The sequence below is a fragment of the Gracilinanus agilis genome, chromosome 4, assembly GCF_016433145.1.
Source record: "Gracilinanus agilis isolate LMUSP501 chromosome 4, AgileGrace, whole genome shotgun sequence".
Lineage (NCBI taxonomy): Eukaryota > Metazoa > Chordata > Mammalia > Didelphimorphia > Didelphidae > Gracilinanus > Gracilinanus agilis.
In genome coordinates, this window is record NC_058133.1 from 432,665,955 (window position 1) to 432,691,437 (window position 25,483).

The 25,483-nt window shown below is 33.8% G+C and overlaps 1 protein-coding gene across 3 annotated transcripts in view; it reads left to right on the forward strand.

Moving 5' to 3' along the window:
• The window catches only part of CEP43 (centrosomal protein 43), a 43,546-nt gene extending 24,588 nt beyond the window's left edge, over positions 1-18,958 (forward strand). For 2 of the 3 annotated variants that reach the window (XM_044675796.1, XM_044675797.1), the window contains 6 exons: positions 7,995-8,218; positions 9,072-9,184; positions 11,186-11,254; positions 14,156-14,195; positions 15,711-15,810; positions 18,631-18,958. In XM_044675796.1, the coding sequence (XP_044531731.1) occupies positions 7,995-8,218; positions 9,072-9,184; positions 11,186-11,254; positions 14,156-14,195; positions 15,711-15,810; positions 18,631-18,705 (621 nt within the window). In that variant the 3' untranslated portion in view covers positions 18,706-18,958. Of the gene's footprint in view, positions 1-7,994; positions 8,219-9,071; positions 9,185-11,185; positions 11,255-14,155; positions 14,196-15,710; positions 17,109-18,630 lie in introns of those variants that run through there. The other variant, XM_044675798.1, reaches the window with a different exon arrangement.
• Positions 18,959-25,483: the final 6,525 nt, after the last annotated feature.

Below are 25,483 nucleotides of genomic sequence, written 5' to 3' on the forward strand. Positions count from 1 at the left end.
GCCCCCAGTCATTTAATTTCTGTAGCATTTTTAAACATGAACCTTATCTGACACTCAAGCTTATTCTGTTTTCCTAGACATGTTATCTTTGTCCTCTCTGTGTCTATACCCAATGTTGTTTGTCTTTAGAACCATGGATGATTTAATTGTTTAGACTTATACCTATTACCATTTACCTTGGTGCTGTTTTCTGAACATACAGCTTTAGGTCCTTGAACCTCCTGTATGATAGAGGAAATAAAGCAGGAAAAGTTGAGAAACTAAGGCTCCTGGCAGAATTACATAGTCTCCTTTATTTTGCATTTTAAGCTTATCACCACCTTGTTCCAGCCTGTCTTTCCAAGCTTATATGTTATGATTTTGTCACTAAACTGAAACTACTCTATCCTAAGTTACTAATCTCTTTTTTTCTTTAGAATATTTTTCTATGGTTACATGATTCAGGATTCCTTTTCCTCCTGTCTCCTGTAGCTGACAAGCAATTCCACCAGGTTATACATATATCATTGCTCAAAACCTATTTCTGCATTATTCATATTTGTTGTAGAGTGATCTTTTAACATTAAAACCCCAATCATATCCCTATCCAACCACACGATATGTTTTTCTTCTGCATTTCTGTTCCCACAGTTCTTTCTCTGGATGTGGACAGCGTTCTTTCTCATAAGTTCCTCTGGATTTGTCCTGGGTCATTGCATTGCTGCTAGTAGAAAAGTCTGTTACATTCTGTTGTGCCGCAACGTATCAGTCTTTGTGTGCAGCTTTCTCCTGGTTCTGCTCCTTTGACTCTGCATCAATTTCCGGAGGTCATTCCAGTTCACATGGAATTCCTCCAGTTCATTATTCCTTTGAGCACAATAGTATTCCATCACTATCAGATAAAATTTTTTCAGCCATTCCCCAATTGATGGACATCCCCTCATTTTCCAATTTTTTACCACCACAAATAAATACTTTTATATAAGTCTTATTCCCTTATTATCTCTTTGGGGTACAAACCCAGCAGAGGTATGACTGGATCAAAGGGCAGGCAGTCTTTTAAAGCCCTTTGGGCATAGTTCCAAATTGCCCTCCAAAGTGGTTGGACCAGTTTACAACTCCACCAGCAGTATATTTTGTTCACTCTGGAAATTGTTCAAATCAAAATTGTACTGGTTATATACATATTAGTAAGTAATGATAACAGATGGTTATGTATGTATTGATCTGTAGTGATAACATAATACTTTGCAGAACTCTTTATTGTAACTTCTTTGATGTTGTAAACAAGAGCATATTCTCTTTTCTCTTCTTTCCTCTTTCCTTTTTCCTCTCCCCTCTCCCTCACCCTCTCCTTCTCTCCCTCCCTCCTCTAGGGAACCCTCTTTGGACATTATGTTTATAGCTTCTTGATCCAGGGTAAAATAGGCAGGACTCAATTTTTTGGAGTGTTGCAGCCATTAGAGAGATAATTGTTAGATGAGAAATTTGTTGATTCTTTGAGCTTACTCGGTAATCTTAACTTGCGATTGAACACTTTGAAAAGCATGTTACCTCTTAAAGATCATAGAGGTTTCTTTAGGAGTAAATCATTTGGTGGTATCCTCATATTTTCAAAAAGTTAATGCATAGCAGAATTATTGATTTGCATCAGTTCCTTCCCCTTTTAGTTTAAGAAAAAAAATTTAGGTGGATTTCTTTAATTAAAATTGTTATTGTTGCTAATTTTTGTATTTAGAACAAGGTGTTTCCTAAGAGTATGTTTTAAGTAAGTTTTTAAGTTTTAAAATAGTTTTTTGTTCTGTTCTTTTTAGATACTTTTGGCTATGACTTTCAGAGATTTAAATCTTAAACCAAGAAATAGTTTACCTTGTGAAGATTAAGAATATCTTTGTATATGATGGGCAAAAAGTTGATATTTTTTCCTCTGCTTAAGAAAATTGAAGATAGAATGTTAGGTCTGGAGCCAGGAGGACCCAGGTTCAAATGTGGCCCCAGATACTTCTTGGCTATGTGACCCTGGGCAAGTCACTTAACCCTAATTGCCCAGCCTTTGTCTCACTTCTGTCTTAGAATTGATAAGAAGATAAAGTTTTTTTTTAAAAGATGCCATAAGTATTACATGATTTTCAGTAATAATAAATTTTTTTTTAGTCTGAAACTCCATTGTTATAGATAGTGTAGCATAAGAAATTAAGTTAGAAAACAAAACTTGCTTTACCTGATTTTTAGCTAATTCTAATTCTAGCTAGAGTAAATACAGGTCTGTTTTGGAAAATGAGATGCCTGTCAGGTATTATAGCAATTAAGATAGTGCCCTTCAAAATTCACTAACATAACTATAGGGTAAATCAGTATTTGTGTAAATGTACATGTATCCTGGAGTACTAATGATGAAGTATATTGTGTATTATTGGTTGATATTTAGAACAAGGCATTTAAATCCCTCCTCCTGGGGAGTTTATTTATTTAAGTATGTACCTAATTATGTTATTTTGCCTAACGTCTAGGACATAAATCCTAAAGCATTACAGTAAAACCTAATATACATAAGAACCATTTATTGGTTAAAACCCATCATCGTAATGAAATAATATATACTGAAAAGTCACTCTGTCTTGTACTCAAATAATTGGAAATCTATCCTTTCTCTCCCTCTCCCTCTTTTCTCATTGCTTTGATGAAAATAAATGACAAATAAGCCAAATGTCCATTTATTTAAAAAAGCAGTTTCTAGGGAATATCATAAAGTCAATATGGATCTAGTTTGTGTTACACTTTTGGTACTGTTATATTTTTCCCAGTATTTCAAGGATGTGGTTTTTTTTTGTGAGTAGGTTTTCTTTCTACTGATAGTTCCTTTCACAACTTAATGGATAATGGTCAAAAATCTGTCTTTTGACAGGCCTGTTGTTGAAGCCTTTACAAATGATATTGGCTCTGTCAGAGCTTGTACTCTCTTAGTGTAGCCATCAAGAACTCAAGGTCATCTCCATACTATGATGTTACATCGCTTTTAGGATTGTAAGGGAGAGATTGGTATCACTATGAATGGATAAATCACAATGATGATCCTGATGTACTATAGAATCCCAAAATGTCAGTGTGTTAACATCATTAAAGAAATATTAAACTATATTTAGTATGTTTCTGTTTTGTGTATTACATTTGACAATCTCTGTTTAGTATATGAGGTGAGATGTAAATAGATTCACAAGTTATTAATGATGGAAGAGATTTGAGGGATCTTTTAAGTAATATATTTGATTTAAAAACAATAAATGCTTTGTTATTGATTCAAATTAAAGCAGTTATCTTGATAAGAATACATTTATTCCAATGGAATGTCATTCTTCTAAATAGATTTAGAACTCTGCTCATAGATTTACCTTTTGAGTCCTGTGGTATATAATCTTTTAAATATGTTCATTAAGGACAAATATTCATTCTTTGGAGATAGATTTGATTTTTTGGAAATAACCTAAAATTATTGACAGCTAAAGTTGGTGAGTGATCAAGGTAGATGGTTCCATTTTGGGCTAAAAAAACTAGGTGTTACTTTAAGGCATTGAAAGTGATTTATTCATGTAGCTTTTAAATTTGTCTTAAAAGCAGTCCCAGAAACATTTTTAATAACTTAAACTTCACTGGAAGAAGTACAGTCTTATCAACATGATAATAGTGTTTTATGCTATTATACAATACCAAAGTCTCTTAAGAATTAAAATTCAGAAGCTCCCAAAGGACAATGATGGGTGTAAGCAGACTGAAACATGAGAGGAACTGTGTAAAGAATGAGTTGGCCATCTGAAGCTGATCTATGAGATCTCAGGGAAAGCTTCCCACCACAGTGAGTATAGACCTTTTCTGGAAGATTGGCGGAGAGGATGGATAGGAGGCACAGACTGAGCAGGCACAGATGAGTTGCAGTTATTATCGTGGGAAGTGAGTCTGACCTACATCTTTACCTTAGCAAACACCATATGGTTATCTCATTGTTTTCTTTATCACCCATACATGTTGTACCTCTACTACTCCAAATCTGGAAATTTCTCTATTTCTGACCATAATCTCTTTTCCTTTCATCACCATCATTCTGGCCTCACATTCTTCCTTTTAAAATCAAGCTATATTTAATTAGGATGGAGTTCTCTCTGTTACTGCCAGCTCTCTTCCTTGTGTCTGATCTTATCTCCTTCCATCTCCTTCAGGAGCTTTTACCCTTGTTCATCATCTCTGTCTTTTCTTATCTTACATATACATTTTATTCATTGATTCCTTCCTTGCTACCTACCTGCAAATGTGACCTAATTCTCTAGCCTTTAAAAAAAAATTCTACTGGATTCTACTGTCCCATCAAACTATTACTCCATACTTCTTGTCTATTTCATAAAAAAAAATTTTAATAACATTTAATATCCAGTTTAAATATATATGGAATAGAATGCATTGTTTAAAAAACCCTTTACCTTTTGTAAATTAGAATCAATACTATTCCAAGACACGATAGCTGTAAGGGGTAGGTAGTGGGTTTTAAGTGACTTGCCCAGGGTCACACAGGAAAATTTTAATGGAAGTGGATTGAAGGAGGAGGACTCCATCTTAATTTTAGATGACTAAATAACCTTAATAAACATATATCACCAAAAGCTATTAACAGAGGGTTGCTTTTAATTCATAGAAAAGGTTGTTTATATATCTTTACAACCCACTCACTTCTTAACCCTTTACAGTCTGCTGCTGATCTTATTAGTGAGTAAACTATTTTCTCTGAGGTTACTGAAAATCTTTTTAATCACTAAATCCTGTGACTCCTTCTTAGTCCTCTCATTCTTCTACCTCTCTGCAGTGATTGATGCTCTTCTGCATACTCTCTCCTCTTTGGGTTTTCTTAACCCCATTCTCAATCAACAAATGTTATATTAAGTACCTTTTGTGTGCTTCAGTACTATGCTAGGCACTGGAGATAATATAAAGAATAAAGCAATTCCTACTCTCAAGGAGCCTATATTCCAATGGAAAAGACAGCATTTACGTCTATCCATATAAACAATGTAAGCAAAAGATGAAAAATTCAGGTATATACAGAGTAGTTAAATACAGGGTAGTTTGGGAAATCTAGAAAGGCTTCTTTCTGCAGAAGACAGTGCTTCTTAAATGAGGAAATTGACTTAAGAGAGAGGAAGCACATTTCCCTTTACTTTTGGTGCTCTCACTTCATTTTTTTAAATCAGTTCCCAGTAGCTCAATGATCAGTTTTGCTCAGATGATTCCATAACCTTTGTGGGTATGTATGTATGTATGTATGTATGTATCTGTCTATCTGTCTATCTATCTATCCCCTTTCATTTTCCTCCTAATCTCCAGGCTTACATTAGCAACTGCCTGTTAGATATCTTGATGCTCTTCTCTTAATTCATTATGTCCATAATGGAACTCATCTTCCCTCCAAAACCCTCCCCTTTTCTTGCCTTCCCTGTATCAATGGTGGGTACCATCATCCTTCCATTCATTCTGGTTTGCTACATTGGAGTGATTCTACATTAGGTATTCTTATTTTTGACCCTTTTGGCAATCTGGTGAAGTCTATGGACCCTTTCTGGTTATGTTTTTAAAACACAAAATATATTGTGAATAAGCATTCACATAGTTCCTACCTATATGCTAGGTACTGTTAAGCATGTTTATCAGGCTCTCTTTTGATCCTTGTGAAAACCCTCCCCATTAATATCTTCATTTTACAGTTGAGGAAATGTGAGTCAAACAAAGGTTAAATAATTTGCCCAGAGTCACATAATAAGTGTCTGAAGCTAGATTTGAACTCGAGTCTTTCTGACTTCAGGCCCAGTGCTCTATCTTAATTTCCATTAGCTGTTTAGTCTTACAAAGGAAACTATATTAAAATATAGGTGATTTTTTTTTCCCCTATTCAAGATCAGAGACCTCTTGAAATTTATTATTAGGACCTCAGGTTAAGACTTCCTGTCCTATATTATTTATGTTTCTTATTATCCTCTATACCTAATCACTTTCCAGGTATTATTAGTTGTACTTTTATAAAATGTGTTTATTTCTCTATATACTTACAAGATCACTAATCAAGTTCAGGATTTCTCTTAATTGGTTTCCCTTCTCTAGTCTATTCTCTGTCCACACAGCTAACAACCTGCTATTTCTAAAGCACAGCTCTGACCATATCACTCCCCTTTGCCATTGGGATAACACACAAGTTCTTTTTGATCCTTAGAACACTTCATAAACTGGCTCTAGCCTACCTTTTAAGACATTTAACATTATTCCTGTTTACATATAGTACTCTGTGCCAGCAAATGCCCATTTTCTCTTTCTTACAACATTGTTTTCTATTTTTGCTTTTTGCCCAGCTGTCCCCCATGATTAGAATGCTTTTCATCTTCTTTAGTTTTTAGAATCCCTTTTTACAATAAGTTCAATTCATATATCACCTTATACATGAAGCCTTTCCTGATTCCCTCAGTAGTGCCTTTCCCACCCTCATAATACTTTGTATTTGCCTTGAATTTACTTTTTATATTTTTATTTACACTTCTCCGTGCATATATTCCAATGTTTTTTTCACTTTCCCATCCTACTTCTAGTATACTTGTTGAATTGAATTAGTGAAGTGCATGAGAACATAGGTCCATCAAAGTACTGAGGTATTAACATGACTCCTTTGAAATGTAGTGTGCAAATTTTGGCATATAAGTTCTCTATGTTTTTAACTACTCTTCTTTTAATAGTTGAATTTGGTATAACTTTATCTGGGATAACCATATTATACAAAAAAATAGAAGTTAACATCCATTTTGACAGAATTACTTTTTTTTCCTAGTCCAAGAGGATGTTATTTATTAAAATATTTCAGTACAGAAGTCATATGATTATATTCTGAGTTTATGTAATTATTTTCTTTTCATGTGGATAAGACTGAGAATTTTGGAATATTAAAGTTCATGATAGAATGCTCTTAAAACATTTCACACATATTTTAATGCAAAATATTATTTCTGCCACTGTCAGACAATTTATTTTAAAACTAATTAGTGATGTTTGCTATGTCAAAATCCCAAGTATGTTTTCATGTACTCAAATCTTAAAATGTTCATATCAAATCTTGAACATTATCTAGTCAAACTCCCTCTGATGAAATTAATGACCTAAGGATTTAAGTTTTTGTGTTTAAGGTCAAAAATGGTCAGTGGCAGAACAGGAATTAGAACCCAGGTTTCCTGAATGCCCCAGTTCAGTGTTTTTACCACTATTCTGTACTGCTTTATCCAGAATAAAATAGGAAAAGAGCATAAGGGAACTTTTATCTGTGACTAGGATAAATAATTGAAATAAACTCCATGGAATTATTTTTTATTATTATACTTAATCAGTCTACTGATCTTTCAAGACACCCATAAAATAAATTATCCTAGCTAGGATAATGGTAAGTATGTGAAGGAATTTTTTTGGGGGGGGGCTATATATAATAAAATACAAGGGAGAAATCTACTTGGTGGTGGGTCTAATGGAGCTGCTCTTTTTACTCAGTGGTCTGTTATGCAGAAAAGTCATGGTGCAGTTTCAAGCTTTTGGAGATTGTGGTATTTAAATATTGGATGAAAATCACTATTTATACTTATGAATAATTATTTTCTTGTCATTTTAAGTGGTGGAGCCTCTCTTTTCCATGTTTATTATTGATTGCATCTAATGTTTTACAACAAAAAATACAATCTATTTAGGAATTTTTAAGGTAAAGATACAAATACAGAAGTGTGTGTGTACATAGAAGCAAGGAGGTTTGACTTAGATGATATTTTAAAATTCTATTCAGTACTTTTCTACTGATTCAGAAAAACATTTATTAAGCTCCTGTTATAAACAATGTACTGGCTAAATAAAAAATTTTATGTACAGAAATCTTACTGAATTTAAAATATCTGAAAATTCTTAATTTCATCTAGAAGAAAGATATATGTGAATGGTTTTATCCTTCATTTTAGAAGGCCACTGAAACAAATCAGACTGATACAAGTATCTCCTCATCGTCAGAAATAAAGACCAGAAGCCATCATATCTTAGCCAGTGAAACAAAACATGGTTCTTCCTTAAACAATAGAGCTCTGGATGGCAAAGACAAAATTGGTCGATGTCTAACTGAAAATGATATGGATGGAGATTCCTTCTTTGATGATCCCATTCCTAAGCCAGAAAAAAGTTTTGGTTGGTGAGTGAATTTTGCTTGACAGATTACCATACAAAAGTATGTCTTCCTAAATTCTTAGTTTTATGGTGTAAGGTAGTTCATTAACTGTTTTCAGGTGGGTAGACTAATTCATAATAATATCTAAGACATTTAGAAAACAGCTTTTAGTAGAAGCAAAACGTCTCTATGTAGAAACTTTTTTTTTTTTACTTAACATTTGACTTTTAGGCAGATAGAATGATTATAATGCAGCCAAAAGATAAGCGACATGTTTTTCACTGGTCTTTTTATTAAGTATAATACCACAGGAAAAAGGCATGTGTGTCTTTCATGCCAGTGATGACACTGAGAAGCAAAAGTAACAAAAAAAAATTCTTATGGATTAGAGAAAAATATATTATACTACTTTCCCCATGCTTAATTCATTCTTCACTATCTCTTGTTTGCTAGTTTTTTAGGCAGTGCTACTGACTTTATTCTGTAAGCCATTTGCCAGTAGGTACCCTTATTCATATATAAATCTTTTTTTCCTGGCTGCCATTTCTTAATATGGGGTGGAAAAGGGCTTCTGATAAAAACAGTGACACTGAAGATGACATAGAAGATTTGTTTGATTTAACAGATGTCAAACAAAACTCTAAAAAGAGGTGAGGAGGTAATTTTTTATTAAATATCTTGTTGCATGAATTTGTGATTGTTGGTTTTTTTTCTTCCTGTTTTCCTAGTAGGCATACCAAAAGCTTTTGAATCTGTGCTTTGCATAGTAAAGTCTATATTTTCTTTATATAAACATGACTCAAGTAGCTTAGGTCTCAAATGATGAAAGAAAGAATATATTGTAAACTATAAATTATGTATTTGTTTTCCCAATTAGGAAAAGTGAATCAAGCAAACAAGTAGGAAGCCTTGCATCACTTTCTGATGCACCTCCCTTAAAAAGTGGGCTTAGCTCCCTTACTGGAACACGTTTATTAAAAGAATCTGAAAGTAAGTACCCACAAAGTTATCAAAACCCCAAATTTTCTTTGATATGGCTTTAGTTTGGTTTGATAGTAAAAGGAGTACTAGATTTGGAGTCAGTAACTCTGGGTTCTCTTCCTGCCTCTAACATTACTGCATCCATGAGCAAGTGACAGAAACTCTTGAATATCAGTTTGCTCATTTGTAATACAAGAATGAAAACATTTTTATTGTTTGTCTCACTTGGATATTATGAAGATCAAATGAGGTAATGTTTGTAAAGCCATTTGAAAACTTTAAATGCTTTAGGTTGTTATCATTGTCATTATTTGGAGGTTTTTTAATATTTTTTTCTTTTGTGATTAATTCTGTATTAAGTTTAGATTTCATGTGCAATTTCAGGATTTGTGGAGGCTATATGATCCTAGTTACTGATCATTATAAGAAGATTATTAGTACCTAGCATTTTTTAATTTTTTAAGGTAGTCAAAGCATTTTACAAATATCTCATTTGACCTTCACAACTTCCTTGGGAGGTACAATTGTTCCCCATTTTACAGATAAGGATGCTAAGGTTTACACAGGTACTATATAAGCCTTCCAGGAATTAGTCAGTTTTGAGGAAATTTGACTGTAAAAATTCATTTATATATTGTTCATGCACAACTGATAATCTTTGAGAAAAGACATGTATTTATTGAGAGTGCATGGTATACTTTATAAATATTCTCCATGTGTAAGAATAGGGATAGAGAATGAACCTGTGATTTCACTAGCATAGGAAACTGATGGATGAGGAAACATTTCTCTACCAATGCAGCTTGGTTCCTTCACTTTATTTATTTGTTTGTTTTTTTAGAAACCCTTACCTTCTCTGTCTTGGAATCAATGCAATCAATACTATGTATTGATTCCAAGGCAGAAGAGGGGTAAGGGCTAGACAATGGGGGTCAAGTGACTTGCCCAGGGTCACACAGCTGAGGCCAGACTTGAACCTAGGACCTCCCCTCTCTAGGCCTGGCTCTCAATCCACTGAGCTACCCAGCTGCCCTCGGTTCCTTCACTTTAAATTCAAGTTTTAGAGTTGCCTAGAAATGTCATATTCATATCTTGTAGACAAAATTCCCTAGGGCACAGAACTATATTAAAATGTAATTGGGAAATGTTAACAGAATAAACAAAAACATAATGCAACATTGATAATGTTCATTTATGTTTTCCTAAGTCAATATATGGTCCTCGGGGATATGTTTCCATTTGAGTTTGACACTACTGGCCTAGAGTACTAAAAAATTCAGTGACTTACTCAGATTACAAATCTAGTTGGTGTCAAAGGTGAGACTTGAACCTTGGTTGTTTTCCTAGAGTCCAGCTCTCTCCATTACATCATATTTCCTCAAGAATGAGAGAGAAAAAAAATACTTGAAGTAATAATTATAAGTAACCTATTATAGTATTTCCTAACTTCTGGTCTATTACTCAACTATGAACCTAGTGAACTCACTGTTAGGACTGTATGGCATACTTAGCCATACACTGATTAAGCTGTCCATGTATTTTCTCACCCATTTACATTCCCTGCATGCATTTGCCAGCCTCCTAGCCCTTTCCCATCCTAATTATCATCATGGCTCACTGTTTTTGAAAGTAAAGATCTCTTACACTAAGGGTAAAAGAAATCAAGACAAAGAGAAAAAAATGGAGTGAAACAGACTTTTTAATGTTACCTTATAAGTTTTGCGTCTAATAAAAAGTTGCAATCTTTGTAGATGAGAGTAATATAGTTGATATAGTGAGGACAAAATATTTCACTGATTGCATTTAAGCATTTGATAAGGAATGTTATATAATCAGACTATTGATAACCAGAGCCTATTGATTTTTGACTAGTCATTTTTATACCATTATGGTCCTATCATATAAAATAAGTTCCATGCAGTTTTTAAAAGAGAAATTTTAAAGGATCACCTTCTAGTAATAGTATTACAAAAAAAATTATGGTTGATAATTGTGTTTTATTTTCCTCAGATTCGAGAGGAAGCTCGGTATTGAGAGATCTGAAGATGGTCAGTGATAAAATTGGATCTCTGGGATTAGGTAACTAAATTTTTCATTTTCATAAGTGTTAAATTAGTAATTTAGTAAATTACTATAAATATAAATAAAAATAAATTAGTAAATTATTTTTGAAATGGTCATCTTTGAAATTAAAATTGAAGTTTGCCATTGGTTTGCCACTAAACAGGAATTTGCCTTAATTTTTCTTTCTTTTTTTTTTTTTTAAAACCCTTACCTTCCGTCTTGGAGTCAATATTGTGTATTGGCTCCAACGCAGAAGAGTGGTAAGGGTAGGCAATGGGGGTCAAGTGACTTGCCCAGGGTAACACAGCTGGGAAGTGTCTGAGGCTAGATTTGAACCTATGTAGTAGAAAAACACTGTGATACTTCAAGAATCTGTTATTTCATTAATATGATTGTTTCTTTTGTTTACCCCCTTCATTTACTCTGACTACAATTCTTCTATTACTTTAACAGTCTTTGAGAATTACTCTGATAAAAAAAAACCCAAAATCATCACATTGTACCCAGGCAGGGAATGAGCCTCTCTGAAATTACTCGGGCATTATCCTCATACAACATCCATTGATAGATAGAATCCATCCCTAAACTCAATCTTAATGCCTTTTCAATTTAATAGGACCTACTGGAGCTTGTGTGCTTCTTGGATAGCCTTTGGGAATCCAGAATAATCTCCATATAATGAAGTCTTAGAATGGTCCTTTTAAGTGAGGTTGGGGGAAAATAAATGTCAAATAAGATTCATGGTGATTACAATTTAGAAAAACAAACACATCCAGAAGTAACTAACATAGTGTAATATATGATAAATAATTTATAAAAATCAAAACAAAGTGCCATGTGACAAAGGGATCAAGAGAGGCTTCTGGGGTCAGGGAGGAGAAGAGTTTTAGAAGGTAGAAGATAGTAGGGGAGGGACACATTCTAGCTGTCAGTACTTATTGCAAATTCTAGACCAATGGCAATCAGCAATCTACCTTATATTACCCAAGGCAGAGATGCTGTAATTTTTCAAAAATTAATTCCTTGAGGGGCAGCTGGGTAGCTCAGGTAGAGTGAGAGTCAGGCCTAGAGACAGGAGGTCCTAGGTTCAAACCCGGCCTCAGCCACTTCCCAGCTGTGTGACCCTGGGCAAGTCACTTGACCCCCATTGCCCACCCTTACCAATCTTCCACCTATGAGACAATACACCGAAATACAAGGGTTAAAAAAACAAAACAAAACAAAACAAAACAAAAAAATTAATTCCTTGAGACTAGGACTTTTATTTTTGCTTTGTTGGCAAAGATACTGGAGTGGTTGGCTAATTTCTTCTGTAGCTCATCTTACAGATGAGAAAACTGAGAGAAACAGAATTAAGTTACTTAAGACCATATAGCTAGTAAATTTCTGAAATTGGATTTGATCTCAGGAAGATAAGTCTTTTCAGTCCAGGCCTGATGTTTCATCAGCATTGCCACCTAGCTTGCCCAGCATTTGGTAACATGCCTGACATTTAGGCAGCATTTTGATTAGTCCATATTTATGCAGACTTCAAACCACAATTTCTCAAAAGTGGGAGAGGGGAAAAAAGATGGCTTTTTTGTTATAGTCAATATAGTATATATATAGTATAAATACAAACTCTACTAATGGATATTTTGAATTCTTAATTAACAGTAAATTGACATCCTTTAGTCAGAAGTTAGAATGAGATTTCTTATCACTTAGCACATTGCTTAATACACGTGTAGAGATTCATCCTGAATAAGGTTATAGTTTCTTACAGCAAAAGGATGTAACTATGTGTGCTGCAAATGACACTGTGTATTTTAGCCAGTAGTTTCTGAAACTTGCTTCTAAGGGCAGTAGGGGGTGGCAGGCGGGATAGGGATGATTCAGTTATTATTGTGAGACCATTTGTATCTAACTGCATTTACAATAGCTGTCAAGATGGTCATTGTGTTTGAGTGCAAAATATGGCTAGCTACCTCTTACTGTCCATTTGAAGGCTGCCATCCCTCACTCAATTGTCCACGTTACTATGGCTATGACAGCTATTGCTTCCTTCATATGTCTGTATAATACCTTATACAATATCTTTTTGAAGCTCTGGTAGCAAGATTAGATTTATTAGTTTGTAGAGAAAGACAGGCTTGTATTTGACTGTAATGATATTAGTTATGCTGTAGAATGGAATGTAGCTCTGTCTTGTAGCAACAGCTGAAACTTATTAAGACACTTATTGAATATAAGCCCTGATCCTGGGCTCTTGAGACAGCAAGAATTTGGATGTGGATATAATATGAAATCAAATACAGAATTTGCTTATTCCATCTCCCTGGATGTATTTTTTTTTAAAACCCTTGTACTTCCGTGTATTGTCTCGTAGGTGGAAGAGTGGTAAGGGTGGGCAATGGGGGTCAAGTGACTTGCCCAGGGTCACACAGCTGGGAAGTGGCTGAGGCCGGGTTTGAGCCTAGGACCTCCTGTCTCTAGGCCTGACTCTCACTCCACTGAGCTACCTAGCTGCCCCGCTGGATGTATTTTTTAATTGAAACTTTTCAGGAATTCATAATATTACCAATAAGTCTTTATCAGTAGAAGTTTTATTATGACTTTATTGACAGATTGTCTTACTAACATATTCTTTCCTGATATGGGAATGTGTTTAGGCTTGATAAGGAATTTACTTATTTTTGGACGTGATTCTGAGATTTAAGGTTTTTTTTTCCTAGTGTGAAGTATTAACTAACATTAACTTTTGCTTTTCATGTTATCATTTTTGTTATTGGAGTGACTGGTTTTATCAAATGATTCTGTAAAATCCAATATTTTAAAGGGACTGTAAACTTTAGAATAATGTAGCTCTAGCTAAAGAATTGTTTGCATATGAATATATGTATGTGTGTATATAAATGTTTATGCTTTTAAATTCAGGAACTGGAGATGAAGAGGAATACATGGATGATTTTAATAGGTAAGAAAAGCATTTTCCAAGTAAATTGAATATATACTAATGAACATAATTTCCGAAAGCATTTTTAGAAAGGAAAATAAACACTATATAGGATTTATAACTACAAATAAACTATTTTCCTACCAGTGGAGATGTCAGGAGGGCAATAGCTAATCCAAAAGTTACTTATATTTGACTTTATAGAATGTTCTTAGATTTATATCATGTGAGGCATATAGTGGTAATAATAGAAACTCACTAAAATAGAATAAAGTGAGATAGTGGTTACTATGAAGACCTAACATATGAATAAACTCTAAAGCAATAATACACAGCAACTTCTTGATTCCTATTTTTTTAATTCCTCCATTCAGTAGTCTGCTGTCTTAGTGCCAATCCAGGCATAGATACTTGTTCTGTGGATCTTTGAGTCATGTCATCTGCCCTGCAGCTGAACACTTATATGGGTTTCTTTTCCCAACTTGAAATTGAGCTCTTTGATAGCAAAGACTACCTCCTTTTTCTTCTTATATTCCCAGGATTTATCATAGTTCTTTGACACACAGTGCTTTAGAAATGTTTTTCCATTCCTTTCCAGTAACAGCTCTAAAACCTTCCATAACGAGAGCATAATTAGTTTTTGGAGTTTCTAAAAGCTTTTCTCAAATGTAATGGATATAACATTTTAGCATAGTTGACATGTTAAAGAAGCATGCCAAACTTGAAAACAAAATTTGTTACAGATTTAGTCTTATTTCTTACTTTTATATATTGATCATATAATCCATATATTTTAACTAAAATGTCATCTAGATAAGCTATTATAGAAACTTAACTAGTTAAAAAGTCTCTTTTTTAATGAGTACATGTTAGAGAAAATATATTTAAAATTTTGGGCTCTTGATCTATCCTCAATATATGTCAGTGATTCCCAAAGTGGGCACCACCGCCCTCTGGTGGGTGCTGCAGTGATCCATGAGAGTGGTGATGGCCACACTTTTTTTGTATTACATTCTATTCTGAGTTCAATAAATAGTTTCATAATTTCCAGGGGGCGCTAAATAATATTTTTTTCTGGAAAGGGGGTTTGGAAACCCCCTTTTTTCTGGAAAGGAAAGTTTGGGAACCACTGATATATGTGAACAGTTGAATTTTTTGGTTTCATTTCTTTGGTGTAAAGAACTGCATGATGAGTTAACTCCCACTACTAATGTAGGTTAGCAAATCTCTTACAATTTATAGTTTTAGAGGGGTATATCCCTGAGTAAAGTGCTTTATCCAATGTCCCATTCTGAATATCAGAAATACGACTTAAACTCAAGTTATCGATACTCTTATGCTACTAGCTTTTTGTCCATTATACTGCACTACTTCTCAAAGGATATTTAATATCATTAATTCAGTATTACTCTGTATTATTCTGACATTTGGCTTAAGTGGTTAAAATTTTTTTAATGAAAATTTTATATAGGATAATTATTACAAATGTTTTATCATCCTTGCAATCCTTTTGTCTTTTTTCTTTTCTGAAAGTAGCACCATAAGTCATCGCTCAGAGAAAAGTGAAATAAGTATTGGCGAAGAAATAGAAGAAGACATTTCTGTGGAACTAGATGACATCAATATCAATGATAAAGTATGCTTTTATGTATGCATTGTTTTTATTGAATTGTTTGCTTTTTCAAGAAATGTATTTAATGGACTTGTAAACTAGGGAAGCTTTATGTATGCACACATTTAAATTTTGAAGTTCATTAATTTGTATTCTTGGGGGTACAGTCAGTCTGAAGGAACAGAATAGAATATTCTAGATGAGGAAAGAAAAACTGAGCTTGGTCTAGCATGCACCCTAAATTTTGAGAAAAAAATTGAGATTATGAGAAATACAGGTAGGATCCCATGGCTTAAAATGCTTCAGGGGAAGTCAGCCTTGGGTAGGTGCTCTAGAATTAAATTTTGATTACACAAAACAGTTCCAATAAGGAGGATAAAATAGATTTTCCTAAAGAGATTGCTGTGGTTGTATAGTAAAAATGTCCACCAACTTAAGAGTTTTAGAAAGACCTGTATAGAAGATGAAAGCAAGAACAGAGAATCAGTTTAAGTGTTGCAAAATCTTGTAAATTCAGTGTTGGGAATGCCAAAGCTCATGAGCTGAAGCCAGCAAGGGAAGCTAAAAGGGCTTTTTTTACTTATAATAGGAAAAAAAAAGGAAGATCAAAGATGGGATCAGACCGCTTGACTTGATGTAGATGAGAAATAACTAACAGAAAGAAGGCAGAGTTTTTTTTTTAATTTTTTTTTTCCTCTGCAAAGGAGGATAACCTTTATCCTGGAAATGACATAACAAAAACGGCTAACAATTGAAAGCCAAGATAAATAAGGAGATAATAAGAGAGTATCTAGCTTGCCACCCTTTGTAGAAGAATGATTTCCGCTGGTCCTGAAGGAACTAGTATTTTTGATTGCTGAGCCACTGTCATTGATAATGGGAAGATCATCAAAAAAAAAAAAAAAAGCATTGGACTAAATCTAATAAAATGAAGTTCAGTAGGGGCAAATGTAAAGTCTTACACTAGAACAAAAGATTAATTCCATTATACAATGAAAGAGAATGAGTAGACAACTCTTTTGACAAGGATCAAGAGGCTTCACTAGACTATAAGCTCAATTCAAGCCAGCAGTATGAATTGACAATAAAAAAGCTGATAGTCTTGGACTTCATTAACAGGGGTCATAGCTTTCATGAATTGAGATATGATAGTTCTGCTAAACTCTAAACTAAACCTAAATACTAAATTAAAGTATGGGATTTAGTTCTGGGCATGGTGGTTTAGGAATGATGTTTAATGTTTGTAGAAAGGTAGCTATGATGAATTATGTCATATTAAGACTATTTGAAGGAACTGGGCTTGTTTTAACTCGTAGAAAAGAAAAAATTAGAGGGGACAGCAATAGCTGTGTTCAAGCATTTTTAAGGACTATCATGTGGAGGAAGATGTTTTTTTCTATTTGGCTCCAAAGGCCAGAACCAAGAACATTGCATTGGAGTTGTCAGGAGACCAGTTTTTAGGCTTGATGTTAGGAAAAACTGAAATTTAGAGCTGTTCAAAAGTAGAATGGGGTGCCTTAAGAGGGAGACTTCTTAAGACTATTGGAAATTCGTTTTAGGGTATGGGTTATATTAGGTGGCCAATGAAATCCCTTCCTATGTTCTGATTCTATGTTTTTGTCTTGACAAAATCTTATTTCAGGCTATTTGAATTTCAGGCATTAAAGTAACATTTTAATAGCCTGCTTTAGTACATTTTAACATATCACATTCCCCTACCCCCTCAAATAAGTGCTATTTGAGATTTTCCCTTTCCCTGGCCTTTTCCCAGTCCTCATCCTTCCTGACTTCTTAAGCATTTTGACAATGTAGACCATTGATATCAAACTTAAATAGGAAAGAATCAATCCCAACGTGGGACTCATATTAACTTAGTTGTAAAATGCAATCTTTTTAAATTTTATTTTTATTTTGTTAAATGTTTTCCGCTTATATTTTAATCTAGTTTGGGCCACACTCAAGAATGCTGTCCGGGTTCACCCAGGAAGAGTATATAGGCAGCATGATTTGGAAATGGGGGAAGTAGGGAGTTATAGTTCAACTAGACTACACATGTGCTTGTTTCATGACATTGGACTTAACTTGATTTTTACTGTATTTAATATATGACAAAAGAGTTTCAAAAGATACCTTAGGTTTGATTTTTGCTTCAGTTTCCCCCTCATTGGAGGTTTTTCTAGATGCCCACTGACTGTATATTATATAGAGGGGATTCTTGTTAAGTTGTGGATTGGACCATTTCACAAAGTAGACACTTAATTTTTATTGACTACCTAGAAAACTTTTTAATTCTGAGATTTCTTCATTAAAGATTATTAAAAATGATCTTTAAAAAATCATTGGGAGAAGTTTTTAAATGTCCATTTTCTCTTGATTTTAATAAATTTCAGTAAAATGTAGTACATAGGTAGAAATTCAGAGAGATGTACAATAGTTACCAATAAGACAAATTAACAATGATATTTTTGGACCTATTTTCTTTTAATATTATTGGTCTTACTGAAGTACAGCCTAGCCAAATTTTCCTAAATTTTTTGCTTATAGCTTATTTGGATTTTTGATTAACAAAAAGAGGATGAGACTTAAAATGGGAAATTTGGAGTTTTAATCTCAATTCTGCCTCTCCAGAACTGTATAAGCCCAAGTAAAGTTTCTTAAGTGTTAAATTTTCTCATTAATTAAATAACTAATACCAGTCTTATAGAATTGTTATAAAAAACAAATAATGGATTTGATGTGCTTTGTTAAACAATTATTTACTTTGTAAATTGTAATAATTTCAAGTTTATTATCATAATTGTTATTTTATAAAATTAATTTTTTTCTTTTTCTCTTTACAAAAAGCTTGAAGACCTCACACAGGACCTTACTGTTTCTCAACTTAGTGATGTTGCAGATTATCTAGAAGATGTTGCATAGATATGAAAGAAGGAGCTATTCTAATAAAATGGACTAAGGACTCTGAACAGTTACATTTCTTTCAGACAATCACTCTTTGGAATGTCTGCTTCCTGTTTGTGCCTTGTGTTTCAAAAAGACTGCAGATAAAAAACAAAACAAAAAACTGGTCATTTTACAGCATATACTAAATGAAATAGTTCCAATTAGAGCCTGTGTGGAGGATTTACTATTCTTCATTTGGTTAAAATATGCCTTTCACTCTGGAAGTTGGATTTTCTCAGCACTTGTCCATTGCAGGCAATGGATCCATGGAATTACCAGTGTTATGGAAAGTATAATAGAAGAAATCAACAAAACTATACCTTCACACAAAATTGTGTATGAGTGAGTGTGTGTGGCATTATGATACTTTTCAAATAATGGTTTTAGGCCTCAAAAGTAAGGACATCTGGAGTTAAGGCTTATCCACTCAATTATACTTTGTTATTGGTGAAGTCATTCTGGATTAGTTAAGAGTTATGTGGTAAATAATTTAGTACTGAGATATATCAGTATAAGTTAAGTTTGGTATATCAGCTTTAACTTTGTATTTCCTTCCTTTTGGAAGGTTTGTTAGACCATTAAGGTTATCTTAAATTACTCTTCTGTCTGCTAATTAATTTTATTTAATGGACTCTAATAGTGGTTGAGGCTTTGAGTTTCTAGAGATGGACAGTATCACAGTCAAATTACTGTTGATAAGTCTGTGTCAGTGTGAGAATCTTTAATTTACAAACAGAAAAATACTCATTACAATTACATTTTTAAAAAAATTTGCCTTCTAAGATACCCAGACAAGTCTGAAACCACTAAACAACTCTTTCTTTTTTTGCTTCAGACCTGTAAGTTGACATCTAAGTTTAAATCCAAATTGGAAAACAAAATTAGTGATGGCCTAAGACCACATGAATACTCAGTTTCAGACAGAAGCTTATATACTGTGCATGTTTTCATTATAACTCTATAAAAACAGGGTCAATAATGGAAATGCTGACAGCTTTCATTTATACTGTCATGCATAATGCTGCTATTTATAGGTCATTGACATTTGTAATACTAAAATCTTTTAAATTGCACTTGAGCATTGTTAATAATTGGACATGATAAATGCAGGTGAATATAAGCAGCTACATTTGTGTTAAATTTTTATACTTTTTTATTTCAATTAAATTATGGTTATTTTTGTCACCTTAATAGAAGCAGCATGCTAAACCAAATACGTTTATGTAATGAAGAGAGGAGATAATACATAGTTTACATAAAGCTAACTGGTACTCTCACATTGGCCCAAATATTTTAAAGTAATAATTGTTGGGTTTTTAGTATAAAAGGTGATAGCTACATAAGGACTTTTCACTTCATGGTAATTACAATATTAAAATCTGGAATTAACTTTTTGTTGGTTGACAATTAATCCAAGAATATCAAGAAGAAATTAAAAAGGAAAAAAAAACAGACCACTGATGATGTTCAGGTCTGCCCTAGATTTATAAAGCATTATGTCAAAGTAGTTAAGGCCTTTTATATTTTTGTGTATTTGAATCCTTTCAAGAGGACCTTTAAATGGTAAACGACATCTTGTATGAGGAAGTATCTACTGCAAAAAACTGTCCAAATTATTAAAAAAATACCTTTCATGCTTTGTGTAATATCCATGAAACAATGTGAAATTTAAATGGCTGTTGTAAATTAAAATATTTTTGTTCTACTCACCTGTGAATTGTAACAAATGTATTTTTAAAAAATCTTTATTGAAGATATTGAGATTTCAATGAAATGTTCTGAAACTTTGTTGAAAGATGTGGCCTTTACATAACCAGATATAAATTGTTGAATAATAGCATCTGAAATATGGCATTTTCCTACTTGTTAGAATATCTGAATTTCAGATAGAATTTGGGGAAATGTGGGAGAAAAAAATACCAAATATGAGATCATTCTATGATGCTAGTACTGTATGCATTTTGAGTAGCTTTTAGTACTTAAAATTCAGCTATAAAAATAAAGGTTATGGTGCTAGATGGATTCCTTCACCTTGTTTGAAATATATTTACCTATCTGAATAATGATTAAGCTTTAAGGTTTAGAATGGTAGAAGGCCAGAAGATTTTGAGTGTGAAGGGATTTTTTAGACACATGTATATGAATCCCAGGTAACATACTTTTTGGAATATATTTTTATGCGGTGAAACAGTATTCTGCAGTGGAAGTTTTCATATTTCAGGTCCTTCATTAATTGACAAAAAAATAAAAGTGCTTTTTCCTTTTTTATGTTCTCTCATCTTTATACTTTACTGTTAATGTCAATAATTGGGTATTTAAAGCATATTAAAAAAGACTATCAGGCAAAGGTAGATAATGTATACAGTATATCTGTCCTTTATATTAAACATTTTTGAAATAACTGAGTTAAAGAATCTATTTCACATATTCTTCCCATTTCCTGAACACGTAACTCCAAAATTTCTAGATCCCTTTGGACCATCTTGTTCTGATTGGATTCATGTAAAGCCAGATGAAAAACTTAACTACGCTAGGCAAAGTACACGACTCCTTCCATTTGTAGTAGTTATTTGTGTATGTGAGATGTCCTGCCATGCTGCCATACCTCATTTTGCTTTTGGAATAAAGAAAAAGAAACGTTCTACGTCTTTTTTCCTTCTGCCAGTCCTTCAGCATTTTTTTATGTAAAGCATTCTACTGGGCCCTGTGTTGGATTCCAGAAAGTAGCATTATTGTCCTTATTTTGTGTGTTCATATCCTTCCATCATAGGAAACCTAGATGGAGAGCTGGAAAGAGACCTTACAGATCAATCAGTCCAATCTCACTTTACATTTGAGGAAACTGAGTCAGGGAAAAAAGTATTTCTAACTCCTCTCCTCGGCATGTTTTCCCATATACCCTGTTATCCATCATCCCAGTGTACCTTCCCTTCATCCTCTTACCCCATTCTATTTTTCTTCAAGTACTACAGTTTTCAGAAAGAAGTTTATTAAACATTGTCCTTTTTATTATTTCCTAATCATGACTTCCTTTTTGTTATTAATTGAATTTCTTGTTCCTGGGGCAAGTCCCAGTGCAAGTTGATATTAGCCATTCCATTAGACAACCTGCCATATTTTGTCCTTGAATTTTCTGAGGATCTAACAAAGGCTGATGCCAGCAAGAATGGCAGACTATTGCTATTGCCTGGGAAAGGGCATGGAGCCTTAGAGGCCTGGCTACCAGTGGAATAGTGACGATATTCTTATATGGCTCTTTTCTTTTTCTTTGTCACTACCATCAGCAATAAGAGCACTACACCAGGATTATGATAAGATCTCCCTCCACTCCATGTTTTGGTTTTCTTAGGAGCAAAAAGGATTCCACCTGAAAGAGATTGGATATGGGGCTGGGAGATGATGAAAAAGAAGAATTGCTTGGAAGCCACAACCTCAGGGCCGGAGCATTTGAGAGGAAAGAAGACAGACTGAATCAGGTGCCCACATGCATAAAGATAACCCATACAAAAGATGTAACTGGTAGGTACCCCTGCCTGGCGCTAGCTAAAACTATTGCCTGTTAGTATTGTCTCATGCTCCTTGGGCTCCGGCATGTGTCCTGCCTTTCTGCCACCCTTTCGTTACATTTCTATTTGCAGTTGCTTATATTTTAAGGTATTTTTTCATTTGTAACCTAATCAGATATTTGTATTTTATGAAATAAATTTCCTTGCAAATGCATAATTTTTAAATTTCCTTTGCATTCTCTAGTAATTTACTTTTGCAGATATACTTCTGTTTCACAGGATTGAATTCTGTAAGAGATCTTAGAGGTCATCTGCTCTAATATAAGAGGCAACTGGTGATGCAGTAGATGAGGCACTATCTGGAGTCATGAAGACTCATATGTGGTCTCAGACACTTTATTAGGATCCTGGGCAAGCTGAGTAACTTTTGTCTACCTCAGTTTCCATATCTGTAACATGGGGATAATAATAGCATCTACCTCCCGGGGTGGCGAGAATCAAATAAGATAATATTTTTAAAAAGCAGTTAGCACACTGCCTGGAACATAGTATTATAAAAGTACTTATTTCCTATCCTTCATTTTACAGATGAGGAAACTGAGACTCACAGAGATAGCAGAATTTGAGAATCAGAAGGGGGACCTCATTGGCTAGATATATATCCATCCCATACCCTGAAGGAATCTCCATTACTACATAACTGGCAAGGGGTCATCTAGTCTCTTCTTGAGGGCCTTTGTGGAAAGAAAAACTCATTCCAAGGCAACTTGTCCAACTTTTGGACAGCTCTAATTTTTAGAAAGTTTTTTACTGACATCACAATCCAAATTTCCCTCTTGTCTACTTCTACCTATTGCTCCTGATTTTTCCCTCTGGCACCAGACAGAACAAGTCTTAATATCTCCTCCATATGACAAACCTTTAAATACTTGAAAACAGTTATCTTGATCTTCCTGAATTTTCTCCAAAGTAAACATAACTTTTATTTGATCCTCCTCTGACATGGATTCAAGCCCCTTTATCAATCTTATTGCCCATTTCTAGACAATCTTAGCTTATCCAATGATAAACCTTAAGCCTTGAAGCCCAGAGCTGAACACTTAATAAAGCATAAGTTATGAACAGGATTTGAAAGATTCAAACTATAAAGTAGGGAATTTCTACTTTCAAGACTAAGAATTTAGATTGATAGATATCTGTAACCTGGGTCTGGTTAGAAAAGGTTATTAACTTCTAAAACATGCAAATGCCATCTAATTACTAATTTAAAGAAATAATGCAAGTCATGTATGGAGATACAAAATCAAATTCATAAAATTTGTATTCCTAAAAATTGTATATTTATAGTAATTAGAGTTCCTATAAAATGGAAAATTTGATGGTGGTACTCATTTATACAACACTTATCTTTCCATTTGGATAATAACTGTTCCTCACCTACCTATCAGTCTTGTTATGTCTCATATGTGTTTTGTGTTTGTTTCTGCTTAAAGCTCCTATAGCCTCACTCCTTCCATTACCCTTAACCATGGCTACAGAATCCTACCTTTAATATCCGTAGCCCTACAAGAATCATGCTCAGTGGATAAAGTGCTGGGCCTGCAATCAGAAATTTGAGTTCAAATGGGACATCAAGACACTAGCTTTGTGTCCCTGGGTGAGTCTCCTAACTTCTCTCAGTCTGTTTCCTCAACTGTGAAGTAGTGATAAGAGCACCCATCTACAGGGTTGTTATGAGGATTAAATGAAATAATATTTGTAAAAGGTACCTAGCACAGGGCCTGGTGTATAGTAGCCACTGTATAAATGCTTATTCCCTCCCTCCCTTTTCTATCCTGACCCTAAAGTCTTTTTTATTGTATTTCCCCAATGGCCCTCATATAGTACTTTATTGGCATATCTCTTAACTTAGAAATTTAAAAATAATTTTGTAGATTTGACTATTACTTCTCTTGGTGTCAGATCATAACCTTTTATTTTGTAGATTGTTCTCAAGAATTGCTGTGGTAGAAAAATTTATCATCCCTTAGCCAAACCAGTATTAGTTTTTAGATAACACATATACTGCTCATCACCAAAATCATACTCTTATGTATCCTACTCTTATAAACTTAAAATACAGTATATTTGTATATGTGTCATGATTCCTTCCCAATTAGAACAGTGAAAATGCCATCTAAACTTTCTATACTTCCTCATTTGTAGAACAATACACCCTGCATGTATTAGATCAGTGGCATGAAAGGGTGAATTGTTTATCCCTTTGTATCTGGAATGGGATGCATTTTCACTCTTTTGACTTTCTTCTCTTGCACTGACTCATTCTACTTTTGGGAAGTTTTTTTCAGACTATCCTCAACCCTTGTTCACCATGCCAGGTCTCTAGAGAATAAGTAGAAGGAACTCCATTGACAAAGGATGAGAAAGAAGTAGCCTGTTTTGGACATCTAGCTATAGGATGCCATCTCCCTTTTTAGGGCATTGCTTGCATAGGAGATTGGGGAGAAAAGATGTATATGTATGTTTATTTGTATTTTGTTTCTGTCTGTGTGAGTTATCTTTTACTGTCACCTCTTGCTCAAGCTACTTCAAGATGGTGATGAGTAGGTAGTTAAAATATGTTGCATCTAACAATTTGATCTCATTTGCATCTAACTCAAAGCACCCAATGACAAGTGTATCAATTTTATTTTTTTAAATAAGTTTTTATTAATGCCTTATGTTTTTTATGTCATGAGTTTAGGAATGTTCTTCATCTCTTTAAAAAAATTAACATTTATTTAAAAAAATCTGAATTCCAAATTCTGTCCAGCTCCTCTACCCCACTGAGAAGGCAAATAATATAACGATTATACCTGTGAAGTCATGTGCTTGCATATAGTTATTTCCATATTGGCCATATTGTGAAAAGGAAAAAATGAAAAAATAATGCCCTTCAATTTGCACTTAGAGTTTATCAGTTCTTTCCCTGGAGGTGAATAACATTTTTCATCATGAGTCCTTTGAATTTTTTTTATCATTGTGTCGATCAGAATAGTTAAGTTTTATTGTTGCTAATAATATTATTGTTATGTAGAGTATTCTCCATACTTCTCTTTGCATCAGTTTGTATAAGTCTTCCCAGGGTTTTTTGAAACTATCCCCTACTTATTTCTTATAACACAGTAGCTAGCATTCATTACAATTATATACCACAGCTTGTTTAGCCATTCCCTAACTGATGACTTCCCCTCAATTTCTAGTTCTTT